Genomic DNA, 21,431 nt, shown 5'->3' with positions numbered 1-21,431 from the left:
GCCTCCCTCAACGTGTCTGCCGGCTCACAGTGGGCAAGACGGTCTTGCGCCAGTGTCTCTACAGAGTGTATGAGGCCAGGTCAGCCCCCCGCCCTCTGCCCCAGGGCCAGGCAGGGGCTGAGGCTCCCGGGCACAGGGAGCACACCAGCTCCCCCTCTATCAGCTAGAAAGCCTGAGCTACCTCAGGAGCCTCCAGGAATCTGCTCTCACCTCTTCAGTTGGCACCAAAGGGGAACTGGGTGTGGTGGGGGGCTGTGCTGGCATCCCCCCGTGAGTCGCCCCAACACCCCAGGAGGGTGTTTATGTGGCAGCTGGCCACGTAAACCCTCGCAGCCTCTTCCCTGGGTGGCCAGTGATTCCCATGGAGCCCAGGAGTGTGCCCATTTCATGGATCTGCAAACTGAGGTGCGGTGAGTGGATTGGAGCCAGGGGCTCTTGTTCCCGGGGCATCAGAGCCACACGATGAGATGACCCCCACCCCGTCTTGCCTCAGCTCAGCTATGTGACTCTAGCCTTGCCCCCTCTTTACTCTGGGTCTCAGTTTCCCCAGTTGTCATATAGGGGCTGGGGAGCATATCATTAGCCTCGGCACCTTTTTCTGCTGGAATGTGGCCAGGCACCGTGGGGATTCTGGGTCTATGGTCCCATTTTATTGGAACAAAACAGTGCCTCAGAGAGGGCAAGTCAGGTCAGTTACCCATCTGCTGGCCCATCCCATCTCGGTGACTATGGTGGGTCTCCACTTGCACACCTCCCGTGCCGGTGGGCTCTCTCCCTTCTGGGTCTCCTGACTTATTGCTGCCGGTCACTGGAAAGGCGCCTGCTGTATGCTCCATGCTCACCCACCCCACTTGACAGTTACAGGTCACGACTCCCATTTCGCGGAGAAAGAAACGAGGCACTGAGCCAGGCAGGAGCTGGGCCGAGGTCCCCCACAGTGAGAATGGGGATGAAAATGGGCAAAATGCCACCGTGCAGGGGCTGGGCACCTGGCAGCAGCTCTCCTGACCCCCCAGAACCCCCATGGGCCTCCTAGGATCATATCCAGCCTGTCTGACAGCAGCGCCCGGCTCCAGGAGAGCCCCTGAGCATGTCAGGGGGGCCCGGCCCTCACTTCAGACCTCTCTCTCCTGCATATGCCCAGGCAGGTGCCTGGCCGCAGGCAGGGGGCAGGCACCAGTCTCAGAAGGGCCACGTGATGCAGGTGCCCAACTTGCACGGCCGCGCTGAGCCCAGGCTGACAGCCTAGGGAACCAACGAGCAACAGGGCTCCTGCCTCTGCCTCCATTACCCCTTTCCTGAACCCGTGCAGGGGCCTGGGTCCCTCAACTCTCAGCACCTCTTTCCCACCAGTGTGTGTGCTCCCCACAGTGGCCAGAGGGCGCCTGTGAGCCCTCCAGAGCTCCCACCTCTTTGGGGCAAAAGCCCAAGTCCTCCCAGAGGCCCCCAAGGCCCCGCCCATCATTCCTGCCCCGTCCCCTCCTTCCCCTCCCCTCGCCCTCCTCTCCCCTTCACCCATTCTCCTCCAGCCCAGTGCTGCCCCAGGACCCTTGCACAGGTGGTTCCTCCCACCTGCAGACGGCCCCCTTTCTATTCTGTTGCCTTTATTTTTTTGATAGTCCTCATCACCAACTGACATTTTGTTCTTGTCCTCTGTCTGCTTCTCCTGGTGACTGTGAGCCGCACAAGGGCTGCGGTTCATCTGTCTGGTTCCCTGCGGGGCCCCAGGCCCCAGAGCTGTACTTGGCCCATCCTGAGCACTGAATCATATTTCCTGACTACCAACTGGCTGAGCGCGGAGCCTGTATGTGCTCCGAGCTGGCCTAGACCTCTCGCAGGTCTTAACTCATTGCTTCCTTGGCAACCCCACGAGGCAAGCGAATTTTACAGGTGGGGAAACTGAGGCTCAGAGACAGACGGCGCTAAGCAACGTCAGAAGCAGAGCAGGCCAAGCCAGGGCTCTGTGTCCCAGCCGCTGACCTGCGGCGGCTGCGAGGGACTGGAGTCGACCGTAAACAACATCAACAGCAGTAATAATAACGAGGGCAAGGGGGCAGCGACGAGCTCGGAATCAGCCCGTTGACGAGGTTCCCCGGTGTGGGCTAATGCAAGAGCCCCGGAGGGGAGACTCAGGGGACACCGGCCCCTTTAAGAGCTTCCCCCTCCCCAGCTGGGCGCTGGCCCGGCCTCCCCTTATGTAAGCAGGCCAGCTGCCCTTGCATAACCTGCTTACATAAGGAAGCAGGGAACAGGCTTGTCCATCCGGCAGCAACCTGTCCCGGGCCGTCTGTGGGGCTGGCCTGGGGCACAGGAGCGCTGAGGCCACCCAGAGTGGCCACCGGGTGCAGCCCCATTCAAGGGCCCCTGGGGACGCCCCAGGCCCGCAGACTCAGCGTCCTCTGTGCGGGGGGCAAGCGAGAGGCTTCTAGTCTGCAGGCAGACGGGGGCCGCTCCCATTGCTCTGAAGGGGAGACTGAGCCCCAGAGAGGGCAAGTGGGCAGCCCCACGCTTCCCAGGCCCGAGCAGAGCACGGAGGTGGCAGACCTGTGGTGAGAGGCAGACGGTGTGGCCCTAGCCAGAGCCTCTGCTTCTGAGTTCCTCCGTGAAACGGGGCTGAAAATGGGAAGATTCTCTGCAGGGCCTGGTATGCAGCTGGTACTCCATAAATGCAGCCTTCAGCTCAGCACGGGACAAACTTTAAAAGCCTTTTAATTCTAGTCACCAGCTTGCCTCTTGAAAGTACACACGGCCACTGGCCTTTCCACCCCGAAGCCACAGGCCAGGAGAGAGGCGAATGCCCGAGCCTCAGGTACCGCAGGACGGCCCCACAGGCTTGCGTTAGAGTGCCGACTGTATACCAGATTCTGGCCCAGGTGCTGTTCTGTCTGCCCAACAAGCCCCGGGGTAGACGCAAGGAGCCCCGGACAGATCGGGAAACTGACTGAGGCTCAGAGAGCCAGGATTCGTCTGAGGTCAACCCAAGCCCCACCATGCACGCACGGTCTCCATCCCCGGGCGGCCCCCCCGCCAGCCCCCGGCCCACCTGTCTGACTACGAGAGCCTGGGGGTGTCTGGGTATGGACCCCCCCCAAGGCTCCCACCCTCACATATCGGTTCTGCCATCTTTGGGAGGGGTGTGGCTTGGGAGTGGAGGCGGCCTCTCTCCTTCCCCTTCTTGCTGGGCACTGGCCCTTTAAGGCAGCTGCTGCCAGGGCTTGTCCCGGGGTTACCCCAAGGGGCGGGTGTGGTCAGGAACAAGGGGCCCATTCAGCTGCTGCTGCCACCTCCGGGCAGCCCACAGGCTGGCCTGGGTGGGAGGCAGGGAGGAGATTGGCAAAGGCAGGGACAGACTCAGTGTGAGCAGAGACAGAGACAGGCACCAGGAGAGAGACAAAGAGACAGAGACGAAGAGACAGGGACCCAGAAAGAGACACCCGGCCTCTAGGCTGTGCCTCCTGCCTCCCTGGTTCCCCTGAACTGAGAGTTGGAGGCCGGTCCAACTCCCAACCAGGAGCAGCCCCCAAAGGTGCTCCTTGATCCCACTGAACCTGGTACCCACTCACTAGCATCGAAGTCCTATAAACCCAAAGGGGGGGATCCTGGAACATTCTGGGGAGGTCCCTGTCACACCTCAAACAGCCCCTTCCCAGGGGACCATTGTGGGCCTTCAGATCTACCAGAGCTGGGTGTGAGTTCCGACTCAGTCTCTTAGCTATGTGACCTCAGTCCACTGGCTTTCCCTCTCCGGGCCTCAATTTCCCCATCTGTTGTTTTTTTTTTTTTTAAGATTTTATTTATTTATTTATTAGAGAGAGAGACAGCACAAGTAGGCAGAGAGGCAAACAGGGAGAGAGGGGGAAGCAGGCTCCCCGCTGAGCAGAGAGCCTGATGCGGGGCTCGATCCCAGGACCCTGAGATCATGACCTGAGCCGAAGGCAGAGGCTTAACCCACTGAGCCACCCTGGCGCCCCAATTTCCCCAACTGTTAAATGCTGTTCACGACCATCTCTACCTCGCTGGGATTATGATAAAATGAAACGGAGCTAACAGAACCGAACATCTGCTGAGATCGTAACTTGGTGAGCCCTCGGGCCGCCCACAAGGGCCCTGTACGTGCACTCCGCCGACCAACACACTCGCGTGTGACTCTGCTCCCATCAGATGTCACGCTGCCTTCAACTGAGGACGTACTGAGCACCCTTCCTGCTGCGGACAGGAGCTGCCCTGGTGTGCCCTGGCTCCACAATGGCCTCCGGAAACACGCCCAGGGTTCCGTGTCCCCACATCCAACAAGCGACAGACACCTACCAGGGATCAAATGAAATCTCGATTCCTATTCCTGGGACTGCCTGGTTTTAGACGCTCTTGGTCATACGAAGAAATTCTCCCAAACATCCTGCCCCCAACTGGGGCCGCCAGCCAAGCAGCTGCCCCTAAGAAGGCAGCCCCTGCCTCCGCCAGTCTGGAGGGAACCTCAAAGAAATGAAAACCCGCCTCCTTCCCCTCTATACACATCTTTTCTGGAACATTCTGCTCGGTACCCTGGTCTTAGGACAGGCTTCCTCAACTGACCCAAGCGTTCCAGATCTTTGACACAGAGAATTCTAGAACCTACCCATGGGAGCTCTAGAACCCAGCTCAAGAAAATCCCAGAGCCCATCCTTGGGCGTGCAAACACCCAATGTCAGGAATTCTGGGGCCTGCCCTCAGCGCTCAAAAATATACTTAACAGGTTTCTTGGGTATTGATGAAATCAGTACTTGTTTGGAGAAGTGCTGCTAGGTTTCACAGTTTGGGAATCCTCATAATCCTGAGAACCCAGCTTGAGATTCGTGAAATCTGTTTCCAGATGCTGAAAAAAACTCCCCTCAGAGAATGCAAGAACCTGCCCGAGTTGTTCCAGAACCCAACCTGCAGAATTCTGGAGCTCGTCCCTCGGTTAGCAAAACCTAAGATAAAACATTCTGGATCCTGCTTCTAGACACCCAGAAACCCCACCTCAGGAAATTCCTGATCCTGCTCCCTGGCCGTCAAGAACACACTGGAGGAATTCTCCATCAAGGAACCAGCTTGCTGATCAGGGTTCTAGATCAAGGCTCTAGAACGGTTTCCTGGGTCGTTAAATAACCCAACCTCAAAGAATTGTAAGGGTTCTCTTAACACAGCAGTTCTCAACAGGGGTGATTCTGTCCCCAGGGACATCTGGAGATATTTTTGGTTGTCACAACTGGGGGGGTGGGGCACTCTTGGCATCACGGGGTTTGTCGATGACAGCACTGACAAGGAGAGACCCTGCCTTTCTATAGTCAAAAGCCCCAAGGTGAGACCTTCTAGAGCCTTCCCCGTGGATTTTCAGGAAACCACCTGGGGAATTCTAGAATCCCTCCTTACATGTTCTCATGTATCCAACTGGGGGCAGATTTGAGATCGGCCTTGAAATTGTCTAGACTTCAGAAACTCTGAAGCAGAGTTCCGAGCCCCGACACGCGGCTGGTCAGAGTCGGGGCATGAGTGTAACACACCCGCTGAAAGTCAAAAACGGAGAGCAAATAAGATCAGGGCAAACATCTCAATAATTTGTCCATAGTGATTATGTGTCAAAACGACAATATTTTGGATGCCCTGGGCCAAACGGAATATGTTGTTACAACTCATTTCCCCTGTACATTTGTACTTTTACGTGTAGATACCAGAAAAAAAAAAGAAAAGAAATTATCGATGTGGCCCCCACTCTGTATTCTCCTGGAGGGAGCAGTTCTGAAGCCCGCCTAGGAGAATTTTATTTTATTTTTCTCAAGGAGGCTCTACGCCCAGCACAGAGCCCAATGCAGGGTTTAAACTCACAACCCTGAGAGCAAGACCTGAGCTGAGATCAAGAGTCAGACGCTGAATCGACTGAGCCCCCTGGGCGCCCCCCACCTAGGAGGAGTGCAGAACTGCCTGGATGGTGAAGAGCCCAGCTTAGAAGTTTCTAGAACTCCAGCCTTGGGAACTCCAGAACTTGCCTCCTGGAGGATCTGGGAGCCATCTCAGCTCTGACATTCTAGAATCCCCCTGCCCCCAGTCTTGAAACACCCGCCCCCCCATGCAAGGCATTTTCCCTGAGGCCTGAGGGTCCCTCCGACTTCTACCTCCCAACAGCCTCCAAGTCAGCCTGGAGCATAAGACGGGTCAGGATGGACCGAACGCAGAACCCTTCCTGGGAAGCCCGGGGCCTCGCCCCCATCTCTCTCCGGGCCTCGGTTTCCCCATCCGGATAAGACATGCAGTGTCCCCGAGTGCCCCCTCCCTCATCCGTCACCAACTCTGACCATCTGTGACTTCCTGCCCACACCCAGCTGGAGGAAGAGGGGCTGGCCTGGCAGCTGGCTGGGGAAGGGGGGTTGCCTGAGATGTCCCTAGCTGCCCTCGGCCTCCCCTGGGCTCCCTGGGCGGAGGGCCAAGGGGGCAACTGCAGCCTCGCCGTGCCAGAGATGGCCGCCACAGGTGCAGTGGGCCGGCTCCCCCTCCTGCTGGCTCCTCGGGGAGCCCGGCCCTGGTGGGCCGTGTGGACGCCGTGCAAGCACGCGTGCATGCGCGCGCACACACACACACACACACTCACACACAGGAGCACTCCGCGGGTGGCCTCGGGAGCGTCCTCACCCCTGCCCGGGCCACAGGGGTACCTGCTCACGGGCGCGCTGCCCTCCCCTTCCGCGCGCCAGCACCGGCCAGAGGTGGATGCCTTCTCCGTCTCCGTGGCTCACACTCCCCGCACTCGTCGCGCAGAAAAACCCGAGCGCAAAGGCGGGCGCCAACTCGGCCCAGGGTGCCCGGGTGCTGGCCAGAGCCGGGACCGGAGCCGCCAGCCCGTCGAGGGTAACAATCGCCGTTACTATAGGACGACAGCGGACGTTTTTATGAGTTATTTATCGTGACAGACACCCACAGAATACGCTATTAGTCCTCAGGAACAGCAACAAATCATTGCTTCCATGAGGGCAAAATACACACAGCACCATATCCACCGTCCGATTGTCTTTGAGCACACAGCTCGGCGGCGGGAAGCACGGTCACCCTGTTGTGCAGCCACCCCACCCTCCGTTTCTAGAACTTTCCACCTCCCCGCATGGAGACTCTGTCCCCACGAAGCACAGACTCCCCACCCCCTGCCCTAGTCCCGGCTCCCACCCTCTCCTCTCTGTCTGTGTGGACGGGACTCCTCTGGGAGAGGGGTCCTACGGGATGTGCCCTTCTGGGTCTGGCCCCTCTCGCGGAGCCCCGTGTCCTCAGGGTCCCTCCATGTGGTGACAGGTGTCAGGGTCCCCTCCGTCCTAAGGCAGCATATCACTTTTGAGTGCTTATTGCGTGGTACCCCTGTGTCCTAGCATTCTGCATGCATTCCCTAATTTAACCCCACAGGCTCTGCTCTCATCACGCGCACCGCAGAGGGAAGCAAACCAAGGCCCAGGCAGTGACGTCACTTACCAAGGTCATCCCCACTCTTCCGACACTGCCAGCACCCCCCTCGGGCTCCTGGCCTGCTCTGTGTGCACAGCCCTCACCTGCTGGCTGTCTCTTCGCTGCTGACCATGAGCCCGGCGGCCGGCCACCACTATAAATACACTGTCAGCTGGCGTCTGGGCCTGGGCCCCCGTGCAGGCACCTTCCCTGCACAGACAGACGGCCCGTACACCTGGCTGCCCGGCCCAGGAGGAATCCAGGCTGCCGGGAGCCCCTCACCCCTCCGCCGCCCAGACACCTGGAGTGGGTGACGCGGCCTGCTGCCAGTGGAGAGCCCGTCCTGGGTCACAGGTGCCCAGGGTGCCGGAGCAGAACGGAGGTGCCCCCCTCCCCCACTGTCTCCTGGAGCTGGGGAAGAGGATCCAAGAAAGGACTGAGCATTTATGAAGCGCTTCCTGTACGCTTTTTGAGGGCACTGACTCGGGTCCTCAGGGTGGTAGACGCGGTTCTCACACGCCCGGTTTACAGACGGGAAACCGAGGCTCGAGACGAGAACCCATCCCACAGGGCCTGCAGCCAGCACGGGCATAAACTGTGCCCGACCCCCACATAGATGGGGTCCTCACACCCTCCACCTCCCAAGGACCCAGTGCTCGGATGAAGATTAAGGAGGGTGGAGGAGGCAGGGGGGCCCTCGGTCGGGGGCCGGCTTGCTCCTCTCCGTGCCCCACAAGGCCCCACCTTCCTGCCGTCAGACCAGAGAGGGCAGGGCTCTGCCCTAGGTCACACAGCACACCAGGGGCAGACCTGTGGCTGAGCCAGGGCCCCTTGGTGCAGACTGCAGCTCCTTCTCCTGCCATCTGAGCCCGGGCTGCGCTTGATGGTGACCTTGGCCCCCAGGCTTGGCCCCTTGTGGGCTCTGGGAGGTGGCTCACTGCTCCTTACTCATTCATTCCCCGTGTGTCCGGCGCCCCCTGTTCCCATGGGCGGCAGGACTGGGAGGGCGTGGGTGCCACCCAACTTCCTCCAGAGGATTTTCCAGTTTTTTCTTCCTTTCAGGGTTTGAGGACTCAGGATTCTGTGCGTTTGAATTCTGCTCAACCTCGCAGGGGCTGTGTGACCTTGAGCCCCCGGCGGAGGGTCTCTGGGCCTGCCTCCCCACCCGTCGCATGGCAGAAGCTGACCGTCCCGCGCTGGCAGGCCGGTGGAGAGAACGGAACGAGCTATAACATACGACAAGCTCAGAACCGGGTGCGCAGTGCTTGGCACACGCGGCACACGTTGGCTGTTACCGATACTTTTGTCGCGACGGCCTGCTTCCCGCTTCCATCCAGGAGGGCTTCGGGACCCTCCCTGGGGCACCCCGGGAGCCCCTCCTGCAGCCACAAGCTTCCCAGCCGGCCCCTGCCCACAGCGCCATTCTGGGCGGTTGGCACTGCACAAGGCGGGAACGGGAGGCCAGCCCGCGGCCGCGTCACCAGATGGGCACCATCTGGGCTGGCGGCTCAGGGCGGGCTGGCAGCTGCCGGAGCGGGCGGGCCTGGCAGCCCCTCCCCCGCCCGGGCCTGGCACCACGCCCGCCCGCGCCTCAGGTTTCTCAGGCCGCCAGAGGGGGGTGGGGAGGCCTGGCCGGGCTTCAGGGCTGGGCAGGCGGCTTCCCTCTCTGGGCCCTGGTTCCTCCAGGCTCCCTCCCAAACACAAGGCAGGTGGAGGAGTGCCGGGCTTGCCCGCTGCTGGCCTCTCCACCACCCTCACCGGGAAGCCACGCGGCAGGCCTCGCTGCCCCCAACAGTCCCCGGAGGCCTTCCTGCTCTGTGCCTCAGGCTCCAGGCCATGCTGGCCTCTGGGCCTTTGCACTGGCTGTGCGCCACCCCCCCAGCCCCGTGCCTGCTGCACTCATGCAAATTCCTCTGCGGCTCCCTGAGTCCTGCAGGCCTCATCCTAAGAGCCACCTCCTTGGGTCTCCCTCCCTCCTCACTCCTCAGTCTGGGGCTTCCCCCCTCCCTGCCCCTCTCCACACTCTGCCCCTGCTTTGTTTTCCTGCACTTGTTCTTGGTCACTGAACTGCAAATCGTCGGTTTCCGGGTCCCCCACTCGGTTGCACACCCCCCTGCGCCCATGTAGCAGGTAGCCCCCTTGTGCCCCAAAGCAGAGCTCACATCTCCCTTTCATCGTGGTCCCCCCAGCTGGCCCCTAGGCTGCCCCCCAGGGCACACGGAGTCCAGCACCTGGAATCAGGGCCCTAAGGTGCCCGATGGACACCTGGGGTTGCCCAATTTAGCCCGAGGAGGTGCCCCAGGCTCTGACCCGCCTGGCAGCCCCAGCAGCGAAAAAGGCCTTCTCAAAGCTCATTCCCAGCCCTCCATCCCCCAAATAAAACTGAGCCCCGGAGAGGCACGCCCCCCCCCCCCCCCCCCCCCCCCAAACCCCCCCCCCCCCCCCCCCCCCCCCCCCCCCCCCCCCCCAAAAAACCCGGCCCCCGGGGGGGCCCCCCCCCCCCCCCCCCCCCAGAGCTCCGTCCTCAGCTTCCTCCTTGAACTTGAATCCCTGGCTTCCCAGAGGGGCTCCTTGAAGGGGGTCAGGCCACGAACCCTCCAGACGGAAGGAGGAGGGCAGCCGGCCGCTCTCTCTGCTGTCAGACTGACACCTGCCCGACCACGAACAGAGACTTCGCTGGGACCCAGGATGAGGCTGGAGGTGCTGGAGGGCACCCCGGCCCGTGGGAGCCTAGAACACAGACCCAGCCCCGGGGTGCCCACAAGGCTGCCAACATTGTACCCCAGGATTTACGTCCCTCCTCTCCCACCACCGTCCAGGGTGGAGGGCTAGGGGCCGTCCTCAACAGTAGCTGCCAGCACTCGCATACCCGCTCTGTCCGCCCTAGGTTCTGGGACCTCGGGCAGGCAGGGTCCTGTTTCCCCACCTGCGACCTGAGTACAACCGTGAATCCTGCCAGGCCGCGGAGAGAATGGGAAAGAACACCGAAGCCCTCAGGAAAAATGCCGGGGGGTGGGGGGAGAAAGTGGAGTCAGGAGTCAGGGCTCTCAAGCATACATAGGAGTTTTCTATATGGGAGAGGCCTGCCTGGCACGGGGAGCACCGAGGCCCAGGGTGGAATTAGCGATTGGTAACCGTCATGAGGATGGCAGCGGGGCTGGGGCGGGGGGAGGACGGGGTAAGAACAGGGGCCCGCGGAGCCCTAGCTCCAAGCCTGGCATTTCCCCCTGCCCCCCCAGGGGCTGCCTGTTGAGCACTTACCACGAGGACCCAACCAGGCAGCTCATCTGAGCGCCCCATTTTAAAGACAAGAAAAGAAGGCACAGAGAGGCTAGGCGACTTGTGTCGGGTCACCCAGCTGGCCAGCCGCCGAGCTGGGCTTGGAATCAGCCCTCGCCTCACTCCCAGCCAGCTGCGGCTCGGTCGGCTGGGCCAGCTTGAGCAGGGGTTCCCATGGGGATGAGGGAGCCCGCGGGAAGCAGGGGCGGGTACAGCTTTGACCTTCCCCAGCCCACGAGCCAGGAGGCCGATCACGCTGGCCGCTGGCCGGCAAAGGCATGGCAGCCTGGGGGGCAGCTGGACTCGGAGGTGTCTGGGGAAGCCTGGAGGCCCGGCCTGCCTGCTGAGCCGAGGGGGGGAGGGGGGTGGCTGGGGGAGGGGAGGCGCCTGGAGATTGTGCTGACACCGGCAGAAAACTCGCTTCAAAATTTTATCAGCTCAGCGAGGAGGAGGTGGGGGCGGGGACAGGCTTAGAGGATGGACGTGGTGGGAGAGGCCTGGACCGGCATGGCGATGCGTCTGCCGCCGAGGCCACCCTGCCCCCCGCCCGGGGCAGCCAGTCACCTTGTCCACCCCTCTGCCTCCGCGGGCCCTCAGGCAGCTCCAGCTCCGCTCCAAGCCCCCAGTGGGTCTGTGGCTGATGGATGGGGGCGGGGGAGGGGGGCAGAAGAGGTCAAGGTCAAGGCATCAAGGTCGAGTCGGGAAACAGCCCCACGCCCTGGAGACCGGAGTCCTACAACCTCATCGAATCCTTATGCCATCACTGGCAGAGGCGCTGCTGTTACCCCCACTCACAGAGGAAACAGAACAGTGATGTGTCCCAAGTCACCCAGCCCGCAGGGGGCAAGGCTCTGGAGGTCCCTACAAGACCCCACCCCCACCCCCTGCCCCCAGCCTGCCTTCCTTCAGTCTGTCTCTGAGAGTGTGCTCCGTGGGATCCGCCAGGGCTGGGCTTACAACCTGGGGACACCCACCTGACATGCTCAGGCCACCCCCGGGTGTGTACCCACATGGGTCCCAGACTCAGCCCCGGTGGGGGTGGGGGTGGCTGGTGGGCCTGGGCCCTGGGCCACCAGCCCTGCTGACTTCCAGAGGCCAGACCACCCCTCTGGCCTCTATGTCTTGGTCAGGCTGCCAACCCTCTGGGACACCCCACACTCAGCACTGTCCAGCCACCCCGCAGACCTCAGCTCTGCCGCAGCACTTCCTCCAGGAAGCTGCCCTGGGTTTCCCCACCCTCACAGGTGCTGCTGGCCTCCAGGTGCGGCGCTGAGCCTGGATCCAGCACACACCAGCTAGAACGGACAGAGCCGAGAACACAGGGGACCAGAGAGGGTGGTAATCCAGCCAAAGTCACACAGCACCCATCTTCCCCCTCTGCACGAAGCTGGGACCCACCGGACCTCCGCTGAAGGTCTGAGAGTTGATCCACTAGCATTCACAGTGCTCAAGGCCAGCCCTCTCTCAGACAGTCTCTCCCAGTGGTCACCAGTGTGTCCTCACCTCTATTCCCAACAAGGCCTTAAGTTGCCCCTAGGGCCTCCAGGGCCAGGATCTCACCTCCTGAGATCTCAAGAGCCCCCCTCTTACCTTCAACCCCCTCGGGGCTGAAGACCGCCTCCCCACACAGACTCTCCTCCAACCGTATCTCTTGCGCTCAGACCTTCACAGCACAGGTGCCAGGTGCCGGTCCTACCCTAACGCAGGCCAACAGGCCCCCTCGGCCCCGCCCACCACACCTGCCTCCCCTCCCAGCCCAGCCTGAACCACCTCCCCAGCCGGAGGCACGTGAGGGGGCCGCCATGCCCACCCCCCCGCCCCGCCTCCACGCGCCACGGGGCGTGTGCACACATCTCCCCACGCGCGCGCCCGCCTCACCTCGCTCGCGCACGAAGTAGGCCAGGTAGAGGTCGAGCTCCTTGACCGCCACGCCGATGTGGTGCGGCTGCACGCAGAGCACCGGGTGGCCGCACTGCGCCGCCTTGACCAGGCGCTCGCCGTCGGTGCTCTCCAGCGGGATGCCCTTGAAGAGGATGACCATGACCAGGTCCAGCCGCCACACCTTGTCGGCCTGGCGCAGGCAGTCGATGCGGCGCATCTTGCCCTTCTGGTCGGGGTTGGAGAGCACACAGCCCGGCGCCTTCTTGCCGGTGATGGCCAGCACGAAGTCCTCGCGGCACTCGGGCCGGATGTCCTTGCGCAGCTTGGCCAGCAGCCGGGACGCCCACTTCTGCTTCACCTCGGCCTTCTCGCCCAGCAGCTCGTCCTTCACCGCGCGCTCCTCGTCCTTGGACATGCGCTTCTCGTGCTTCTTGAAGTACTTGCGCTTCCGCGCCTGCAGGTTGAACCAGGTGTAGGCGAAGGCGCGGACGTGCGGCAGCAGCGCCTCGATGAACGGGTGGAACTCATCCTGCGGGCGCGAGAAGCCAGAGGTCAGGAGGCGCTGGGGACCGTGGGCCCACTGCCCAGCCCGGGAGACTGAGGCCTGGAGGAAGCTCCAGGAAGATACGTCCCCCCCACCCCAGGGAGGGCCAGACGCCTGTGCATACCCCAGTCACCTCTGGGGGAAACTGGAGGCCAGACGGGACCCAGCAGAAGTGCATGGGGGACAGGCGCAAACCCCTTGCCCAAATGGGGAGACCAGGGCTTGGACTGTGTGGGAGGTGCAGGCCAAGCAGAAGTTCATGGAGGGCTGTCCTGAACCCCAGTATACAGACAGGTCAAGCAGAGGCTGTCCTGAACCCCGGTATACAGAGGGTCCCCAGATGCTTGATGGGGGCTAGCCCATTGTACAGACGGGGGAAAGTACGGTCAGGAGAATGGGGGATGTTATGGAACTATTCGCTGTCTACTAGGACGGGGGCAGGGGCAGCAAACCACAGTCTGAGGGCACCTTAAAGAACAATAGTGAGTATTTCATTCTGTTGCAACTACTCAGTGCAGTGCGGCATTAGCCCTAGATAGGACACACAGATGATGGGTGAGGCTGCGTTCCGATAATACTTTATTTACAAAAACAGGTGCAGACACTGGGTCCCAGGCCTGCAGTTTGCAAGCTCCTGCACTCCAGTATGAGCTCAGGGGTGCCTGGGGGGGCTCAGTCGTTAAGCGCCGGCTTTCAGCTCAGGTCAAGATCCCCTGGACCCCCAGGTCCAGGGGATCAAGCCCACATCGGGCTCCCTGCTCAGCGGGGAGCCTGCTCCTGCCCCCGCCCCTCCCCCTGCTTGTGCACATGCATGCACTCTCTCTCTGACAAATAAATAAATAAAATAAAAATAAAGTATGAGCTCCAGTGTCGAGAGCTGGGCCAAGCACACAGCAGGTGCTGGATGGCAGGAGAAACGAGGCTCAGAGAGTGTCCCCAACACCAAAGAAAGCTGACACTGGGGGGGGGAGCGGTCTGAGGGCTGCCTCTGCGGGCCCTAGGCACAAAGAAAACAAAAATGAGGTCCAGGGGTCATTGCTATAGACTAGCTGTGCGGAAAGGCTCCCTCTGAGAGCAACATGGGGCCGTGGAGACCCCTGTCCCCTCCTGTGGGGGTGGGAAGGCTGTCTCACTCTCCATTTTTCATCCAGAGGAACTGAGTCTGCAGAACGTCTGGGACCTGGTTTCTCAGCCTCCAGTTAAAGGGAGGACAAAGAGAACCTGGGGCTCGTGCGGGCTTCCAGAACGGGAGCGCTGCGGTCTCTTCCTGGGAGACGAGCCCTGTCCTCGCCCAGCTCTGGAAAGCCTGCACTAGACTCTTGGTACTATCACTGACATTGTCACAATTGTTCGGTCGCTTACAATCTGCCAGGAGCAGGGAAGGGCTGGGGCTCTGCTCCCCAATGCGTGATGGGATCCAAGGCCCAGAGAGGGGCGAAGACCTAACCTGGGGGGTCCCACGGGGTCTCCGGGCCTGTGTGAGGGCTGGAGCCCAGGCCCCCGGGCGCCGTGAAGACCTTCAGCTGCTCTCCCAGAACAGCCTGGGGTCTCGGGGAGACGTTCGGCCTTCTGGTTGGATGTGGCTGGGGTTGGTCCCACCTCCAGGCTGAACACTCACAGGAACCCCCACCCAGTGCCCTCTCCGGGCTCTGTGCCCCTCTGGCCATGGGGTACCGTGGGAGGGGGGAGGGGAATGACCTCAGATTTCACCTATTACTGAGGCTCTGAAAATAGCCTCCCGCCCTCGGCGGGGTGGAGGGTGGATGGGGCTCAGGATAGCCAGCCCCGCTCCCCACTCTAATGTCCCCCAAGTGTGAGTCACCATAACAGCTGTGGTGGGGGACTGGACCTCAGGGCTCTCTTCCTGTGTCCACTCCCCCAGCCTGGCCGGTCTGCCGAGACCAAGGGAGAATGGAGGGGCCTAGCTTAGGCTGGTCCGTGTCCAACCTCCACAGGGCCTTCCACTGCCTGAATGCCACCTGGCCTGCCGGCCCCAGAGACAGGGAGGCACTCGCCCAGGGTCACAGAGCTGGGCAGCAGAGCTGGGACCAGAGCCCGGGCTGCCTGGCTGGAGGGGCTGGGGGTGGGGAAGCGAGAGAGGCCCAGGTTGCTGCTCCTGATGGCGGGGACGCCAGAGCGGCCAGAGGCCAAGCAGTGGTGTTGACGCTGGGCCACGGCTGCCGCCCAAGGTCTGGTGCTTTACTGGAACAGCGATAAGAGGTGGCTGGGAAGGGGCAGCTGGACGGTCAGCCAGGTCCCCAGCCTCCTCTGCTCGAACCATTTTCTCTCTGAACCCCGCCCCTTCTCTGGGCCCTACCCCTCTGGGTCCACTCTCAGCGAAGGTGCCAGGGAGGCGGGCAGGGGCGGGAGCCCACGTCACCAGTGACCCCAGCTGGTCTGGGAGGAAGGAAGACAAACAGTCTGTAACTGGGTCAGGGACCTGCTGCCCTCTCCTCCCTCATTCTCCCTGGGAGGTCAGCCCAGGTGAGAGGCAGGTCTCTCACTCTCTTTGTCCCACAAGACCTGCCAAGGCCAAGGCATTTTCCTCAGGCACCTCCCAATGCCCTCATTGGCTGACCAGGCAAAAGAGACAGTCAAGGCGAGCCAGCTGCCAAGAATCCTCCCGAACTCCTATGCATCCCTCAAAGCCCGGTCTCCAGTGTTCATTCTCCTTCAGGCAGTCTTTCCTGCTCCCCTCAGGGATTCCACCAGACCTAGCCTGGACCATACAAGCTGGGGTTCTGAGTCAGGCTCTACTGCCACCCATTCCCACCCTCCAAACCTGAGGCCCAGGGCTAAAGCACTCGTGCCTGACCCTGGAGCAAATCACTGCTCTGCTTTGGGCCTCAGTTTCTCAGTCTGTACAATGGGCAGAAGGAGATACAGCAGCTGCGGGGTGTTGAGGGTTTTTTCTGGTTCCTGGTAACCAGAGAGGCAATGTTAGAGGGAGGGGGAGCAAGGCCAGGCCTTTCCCAAAAACACTACTTGGCTCCCTGGGACTTCCTGGCCAAAAAGGGCAGCAGCAGCTAGATGGTGGACACCTGGGTCCGAGCACTTGCTGGATGGGCTGGGTCATGAAGCTCCTATTCACAAGCCACAAGTTTTCCTGGAAGGATTCTGTCTCCCTCATTTGTTCAGTGACTCACCAAATGATACTGAGAACTATCTTAGCCCCTCCTAAATTCGTATCCCAAACTCCTACACATCCTTCAGAGCCCTGGTTCCAACGTCTTTTCCACTAGGTTCAGGCCACATGAAGTGGCAAATAGCAGAGCTCATATTCAAACCCAGGTCTATCTGGCACCAGAGCCCGGTGTCCCTAACCTCAGGCAATTCCTCCCCTCCAGCTCAGAGCATCACAGCTTAGGCATGACACCCACCTAACAAGGGCGAGATGAGTGTGATTGTTCAACATTTACTGAGTGTGCCTGCTGTGCCAGCTTCATGCATGGTGCTGTGGACCCAGCAGTGACCCAGGCTCAGTCCTCACCTGGATCCTGATCTGGGGCAGGGAAGGATGTGAAACATTTGGAACAAAGCACCTTGAAGAAACCTAAAGGCATTTGGGGGAGGGCGAGGGAATGCCTTGGGGTTGTTTTTTTAGTTGGCAGGGATCCATGAGGGTCTTTCATAGGAGATGACACTTGAACAAAGACCTAAAAATTGATAGGCCAGGGTAGGAGCTTTCCAGATAGTGAAAACAGCATGTGTCAAGGCCCTGAGGCAGCACTGGGCCCCACGTTTTGCAAGAATGGCGAAGACGGTGGTGTGCTGAAACAGCGTGAGCAAGGACAGTGGAGGGGGTGAGGGCCGGGAGGTGCCGGGGCAGGATGTGAAGGGCCTTGTGGGCCCCAGAAAGGAATCTGCGTACACGGAGTGGTGGGAGTGAAAACATCCCACCAAGCTGACCAGGGAGTCTGAACCCTGGATCTCCTGCCTTTCCTCTCGGTGCCTTCATGTCCCAGGAGGATGACGGGGGTTGACCCAGAGGGCCAGGAAGAGAGAGAGAGGGTGTGGGGTCATACCTGTCAGAGGCTGAGCATTTACTGAGCTATCAACTCTGCAAAATAGGGACTAGCCTTGCATCTGCTTTCTGGAGGGAGAAACTGAGGCCCTGAGCACGGAAACCATCCACCCAAAGTCACGCGGCCAGGAAGGAACCAAGCTGGGGCTTGAACCCACATCCCCAGGACTGTGGACCTCCGGACTCCTCAGCCCCCCTCCTGAGCCCTTCAAGCACGTGGTCTGGCCCCATCACTGGGACTCCCCAGAGAATATGCATCTCCAAATCCCGTGTGACTCCCTTCCCCTGCTCAGTCCCAGGTCACGGGCCATCTCCTCCTTAGCCAAAGCGGCAGCCTGGCCGGGCCGCTGGATTGCGGCCCCTCCAGGACAGGGATTTGGTCCTTCCGGTTCACTGCCGTGCCCTAGCACCCAGTCTGGATCCCTGGATCCCTGTCTAAGTGACACCTCCAAGCACCCCACACGACAGAGGATGCTGGCACACCCCCCCCCACTGGTTTGGTTACACTCAGGAAGACCCTGGACAAGACTGGGCAGGGGCAGGGGCCATGAGCCCCTAGCAAAACCCTCAGGGCTCATGGCTACTCCTGTCACCTAGCCCAGATAGTGACCGAATGAAGAGGACGGTATGTTGGAAATGCCACCGGAACGTTTCATCCAATCATTAGCTGAGCGACCGCCATAATCACGCTGAGGGTGAAGCCTCGGAGGAAGGCGTGATTGTCCTCCCCAGGCCACGTGGGCAGAGACTGAGGCTCCGAGGAGGTCCTTCTCTCGGCTGGCAGAACCGTCCATTCACTCCTTCCTCGCACAGACTAGTAAGCACCTACTACGTGCCAGGCCCTGCGCTGAGCACCTCACAGGGGTCCTGCCTCCCCAAACTGTCCGGCGGCGCAGGCAGCCAAAGATTACTGTTGGCTTCATTTCACAGGGAGAACGTTGGGGGGGGCGCTGCCCTGCACCTTGCAGCCGGAAAGCCAACAACTCCCTTCCTGAGCCTCCTGAGCAAGGACCATGGGCATATCCGAGGCGCCCTCAGTCTCTGCCTTGGTGCCCCCCCCCCCCCCGTCAGGACCCATCGGGAGGCAGGGCAGGGCCACGGGTCAGTGAGCACGCCCGTGCATGTGCATGGGTGTGGTTCAGTCCCAGGGGAGCCCCTGCCCGGGGGCACTAGCAGTCCAGCGAGGGGAGCAGGGGGCACACGTGTGTGCGGGTTTCCGGGAACATGTGCCTTTGCGTGTGAGGGCCGTGCGGGGCAGAAGGACCCAGGATGCCGTGAGTGTGCCCATCCGTTTGGTGTGAGAACAGGGTGGGCAAACGGTTCAGGCTGGGGGGGGGGTAGGGGCAGAGAAGGAGGAGGAGAGAAAGCAGGGGTTGGGGGAGAGACAGAGACAGAGGGAGGGAGAGGAGGAGAGGAGCGGGAGGGAGACAGAGAGAGAGAGAGAGAGAGAGAACGCTGACTCGGCCAGAATCCCCGCTTCCTGATTTACAAGGCGCCTGGCCCTGGCTCACCGAGGCACCTCCGCAGAGCAGGGAGGAGGGAGAGACCCAGACACAGGGCCGGAGAGAGGGAGCGCGACCTGGAGCGAGGCTGTGCTTTCTGCAGGAGCCAAGCGGAGGCCACCAGATGGGGGGGGGGGGGGGGGGGTTCCACCGGGAGCGCCCGCCTGTCCAGGCTGGCCTCAAAAGCCAAGTGGGAAGTGGTCCCAAACCCAGCCTCGCCAGCCACAGTGCTGTGCTACCCTGGGCAGGTCCTGGCCGTCTCTGGTCTTGGTTCCTCTCCTAGCCCCAAGATGCTGGGGGACCCCCATCCCCCAAAGCTCAGGCCAGGCCTAGGCTCCACAGAGGCACTTAAAAAAAAAAAAAACCTACTAAACCTATCAAAAGTCAGGGCTGCCTTTCCTGCCTCAGTCTCCCCGCTGGGGAAAGGGCCATGAAAGGGGTGCCACGCTGAGAGGGATCCCGGGGCAGAAATGAAGGGAGGAATGAATGAATGAGGAAGGGGCCCTGGCGGGCTGGCGTGGCCGGCCTCGGCCCCGGGGAATCCTGGGCACTGCAGCCAAGAGGGATTTGGCCCCAAACCCGGAATAACTAACGTGGCGGTGCGGCGGGCGGGGGGGGGGGGGGGGGGGGGGGGGGGGGGGGCAGGGAGGGAGGGAGGCCCGGAGCAGGGCCAGCGCGGGGAGGCCGGCCTTCCCGCCGCCAGGATTTATGGAAGTAACGGCTGCTCCACACAGTTCCTCTTAAGAGTAAAAGTGAAAAAGCTCTTGAGTCACCACTGAAACAGGGACGGGGCTCCCAGAATCCTCCAGGGCTGCCGCCACCGCCGCCACCCCCCCTTCGGCGGGCAGGGCTGGGGGCACGGGGCGCTGGCACCGGGGCACGGCTCCCCCCTGCCGCTCTCCTGCGGCTCCCTCCGACGAGGATCCCGGTCGGATCAGCTAAAAGGGAGCTATTTTTGGATGGGCTCAGGTTGTAAAATTAGTTGGGCAAAGGGGGGAGACGGAGGCCCAGAGATGGGGAGACACGCGGGAGAGATGGAATGGGGGAGAGAGACGCAGAGACAGACGGAGGCACGGAGAGAGACACGGAGCCAGAGACAGGGAGACAGAGAGGGAGAGTGACGGAGGAGAAACAGAGGGACGGGCCAGGGAGGTGGAGATGGTCAGAGAGACGTGGGGTGGTGGCCCGGACAGCCAGGAGCGCAGGTCCTGAGAGGGCAGTCGGGGTCCTCCCAGGGGGGACCCCCAGCCGGAGACCCCAGACCAGGCTGGGTCTGCCAGGAGCTCTGCCTGGGGGTGGCGGGGGGTGGGGTGGGGTCCCAGGGCTCTGCTCCTGGGCGGGGGCCACAGGAGTGGAGCAGGAGAGGGCAGCCCCCGGCATTTGGGCCACTCCATCCCCACCCTAGCGGGGTGGGGGTGCTCTCGGGCTGCCTCTGTCTATCTCTGTCTCCCGTGTCCCCATCCCTGGCCCAGGACACCCTCAGATAGCGTTCACGGTCCTGTCCACCAGGAGCCCGCCCAGCTGATCCTGGGGATCAGCCTCCTCCTGGGGAGCCCCGAGCCCAACCCCGGGAGCACACAGGCTCACACGGGGACGCAGGTTCTCGCTGCCACAGCCTCTCGCAGCAGCAGCAGCAGCAGCGTGGATGGAGGCCTGTCTCCCGAGGAGTCCTGATGGGGGAATTCCAGGGCTCGGCGACAAAAGACGGCCTTCCAACCTCCTCCCCTGGAATAGCCTCCCTGGCTCAGCCCCCCTGTGTGGCTCTCGGGAGCTGGCAAGCCCAGGAAGGGCAGAGGGGGCGGGGGCACCCACAGCCACCCAGGCTGCCCCGCAAGCCGAGACTGGGAGGCCCAAGGTCACAAGGCAACCCTCCCTAGAACCCTACTTGCCTGCGGGGAGCCTCAGGACAGCTCGGAGGCAGAGTTGGGGCAGCAAGAACAGCTTCCCGGGGGGCCCCCAAAGTTGTTCAGAAGGGGAAACTGAGGCCTGGACAGGGGCATGGACTTGCCCAAGGTCACTCAGGGGATCATGGGTAGGACAAGCCCTAAGACCCCCCCCCCACTCCGCACCCTCCCTCTCCTTCTCTGGCGGGAGCCCGGAACTCCCCAGTGCAGCAAGAAAGACTGTACCCCAAAGGAGGGGGCTCCCAAGCCCTGAATAGCGGACCCTTTCCCACACAAACCGGCGGTCCCTGGGGCCCAAGCTAGGCATCCACGTGCTCCCCATAAGGGAGAGCGGAGGGAGACGGGACAAGCAGGCTCCCGCTGGACTCCCACCTCCCAGAGTCCTGCACTTGGCAATCTGGAGGCCGCACTGCCCCGTGTCCAGAACCTGCCTTATTCCTCAGGAGAAACTGAGTCCGCAACCCCACCGGCCTGAAGACACATGAGGATATGGGGGAGCTGGAAGGAGACCAACCCCGGGGTGGGGGGGTGTCCCAGAGGGAGCTGGAGGAGGCAAGGAGTCCCGGGGGTGCGGCCTGGGACAGGGGCAGCCGCCCCCTCCCCACACACCCCCTTCCCAGTTGCACAAGGGCTCAGCCCGGGGCAGTTTGGGAGCCCCGCCAGGGGTGAGAGGCTACGGGAGGGGGGCAGGGGCAGGTGCCGGGTGCCGGGCTGGCGAGGGCGTCCGCAGCGCCGCAGTGCCGGGGCCAGACCCCGGAACGCCCGGCCTCCCGGCTCCTCCCGGCGGCGGCGGCGGCGCAACAATCCAGAATCGATGCGGCGAAAATATCAGATCGGTGTGGGGGGGGGGGGGG

General features: G+C 62.0%; 1 protein-coding gene across 4 annotated transcripts in view; it reads right to left on the bottom strand.

Moving 5' to 3' along the window:
- The window catches only part of NFIC (nuclear factor I C), a 65,904-nt gene that overhangs the window by 37,477 nt on the left and 6,996 nt on the right, over positions 1–21,431 (bottom strand). For all 4 annotated transcript variants that reach the window (XM_059388625.1, XM_059388624.1, XM_059388626.1 and 1 more), the window contains exon 2: positions 12,601–13,132. In XM_059388625.1, coding sequence (XP_059244608.1) covers positions 12,601–13,132 — 532 coding nt within the window. The remainder of the gene's footprint in view (positions 1–12,600; positions 13,133–21,431) is intronic.

This window comes from Mustela nigripes, chromosome 2, assembly GCF_022355385.1.
Source record: "Mustela nigripes isolate SB6536 chromosome 2, MUSNIG.SB6536, whole genome shotgun sequence".
NCBI classification, from domain to species: Eukaryota; Metazoa; Chordata; class Mammalia; order Carnivora; family Mustelidae; genus Mustela; species Mustela nigripes.
The sequence above is the reverse complement of the archived record's forward strand: the minus strand, read 5'-3'. Positions and strand labels throughout refer to the sequence as shown.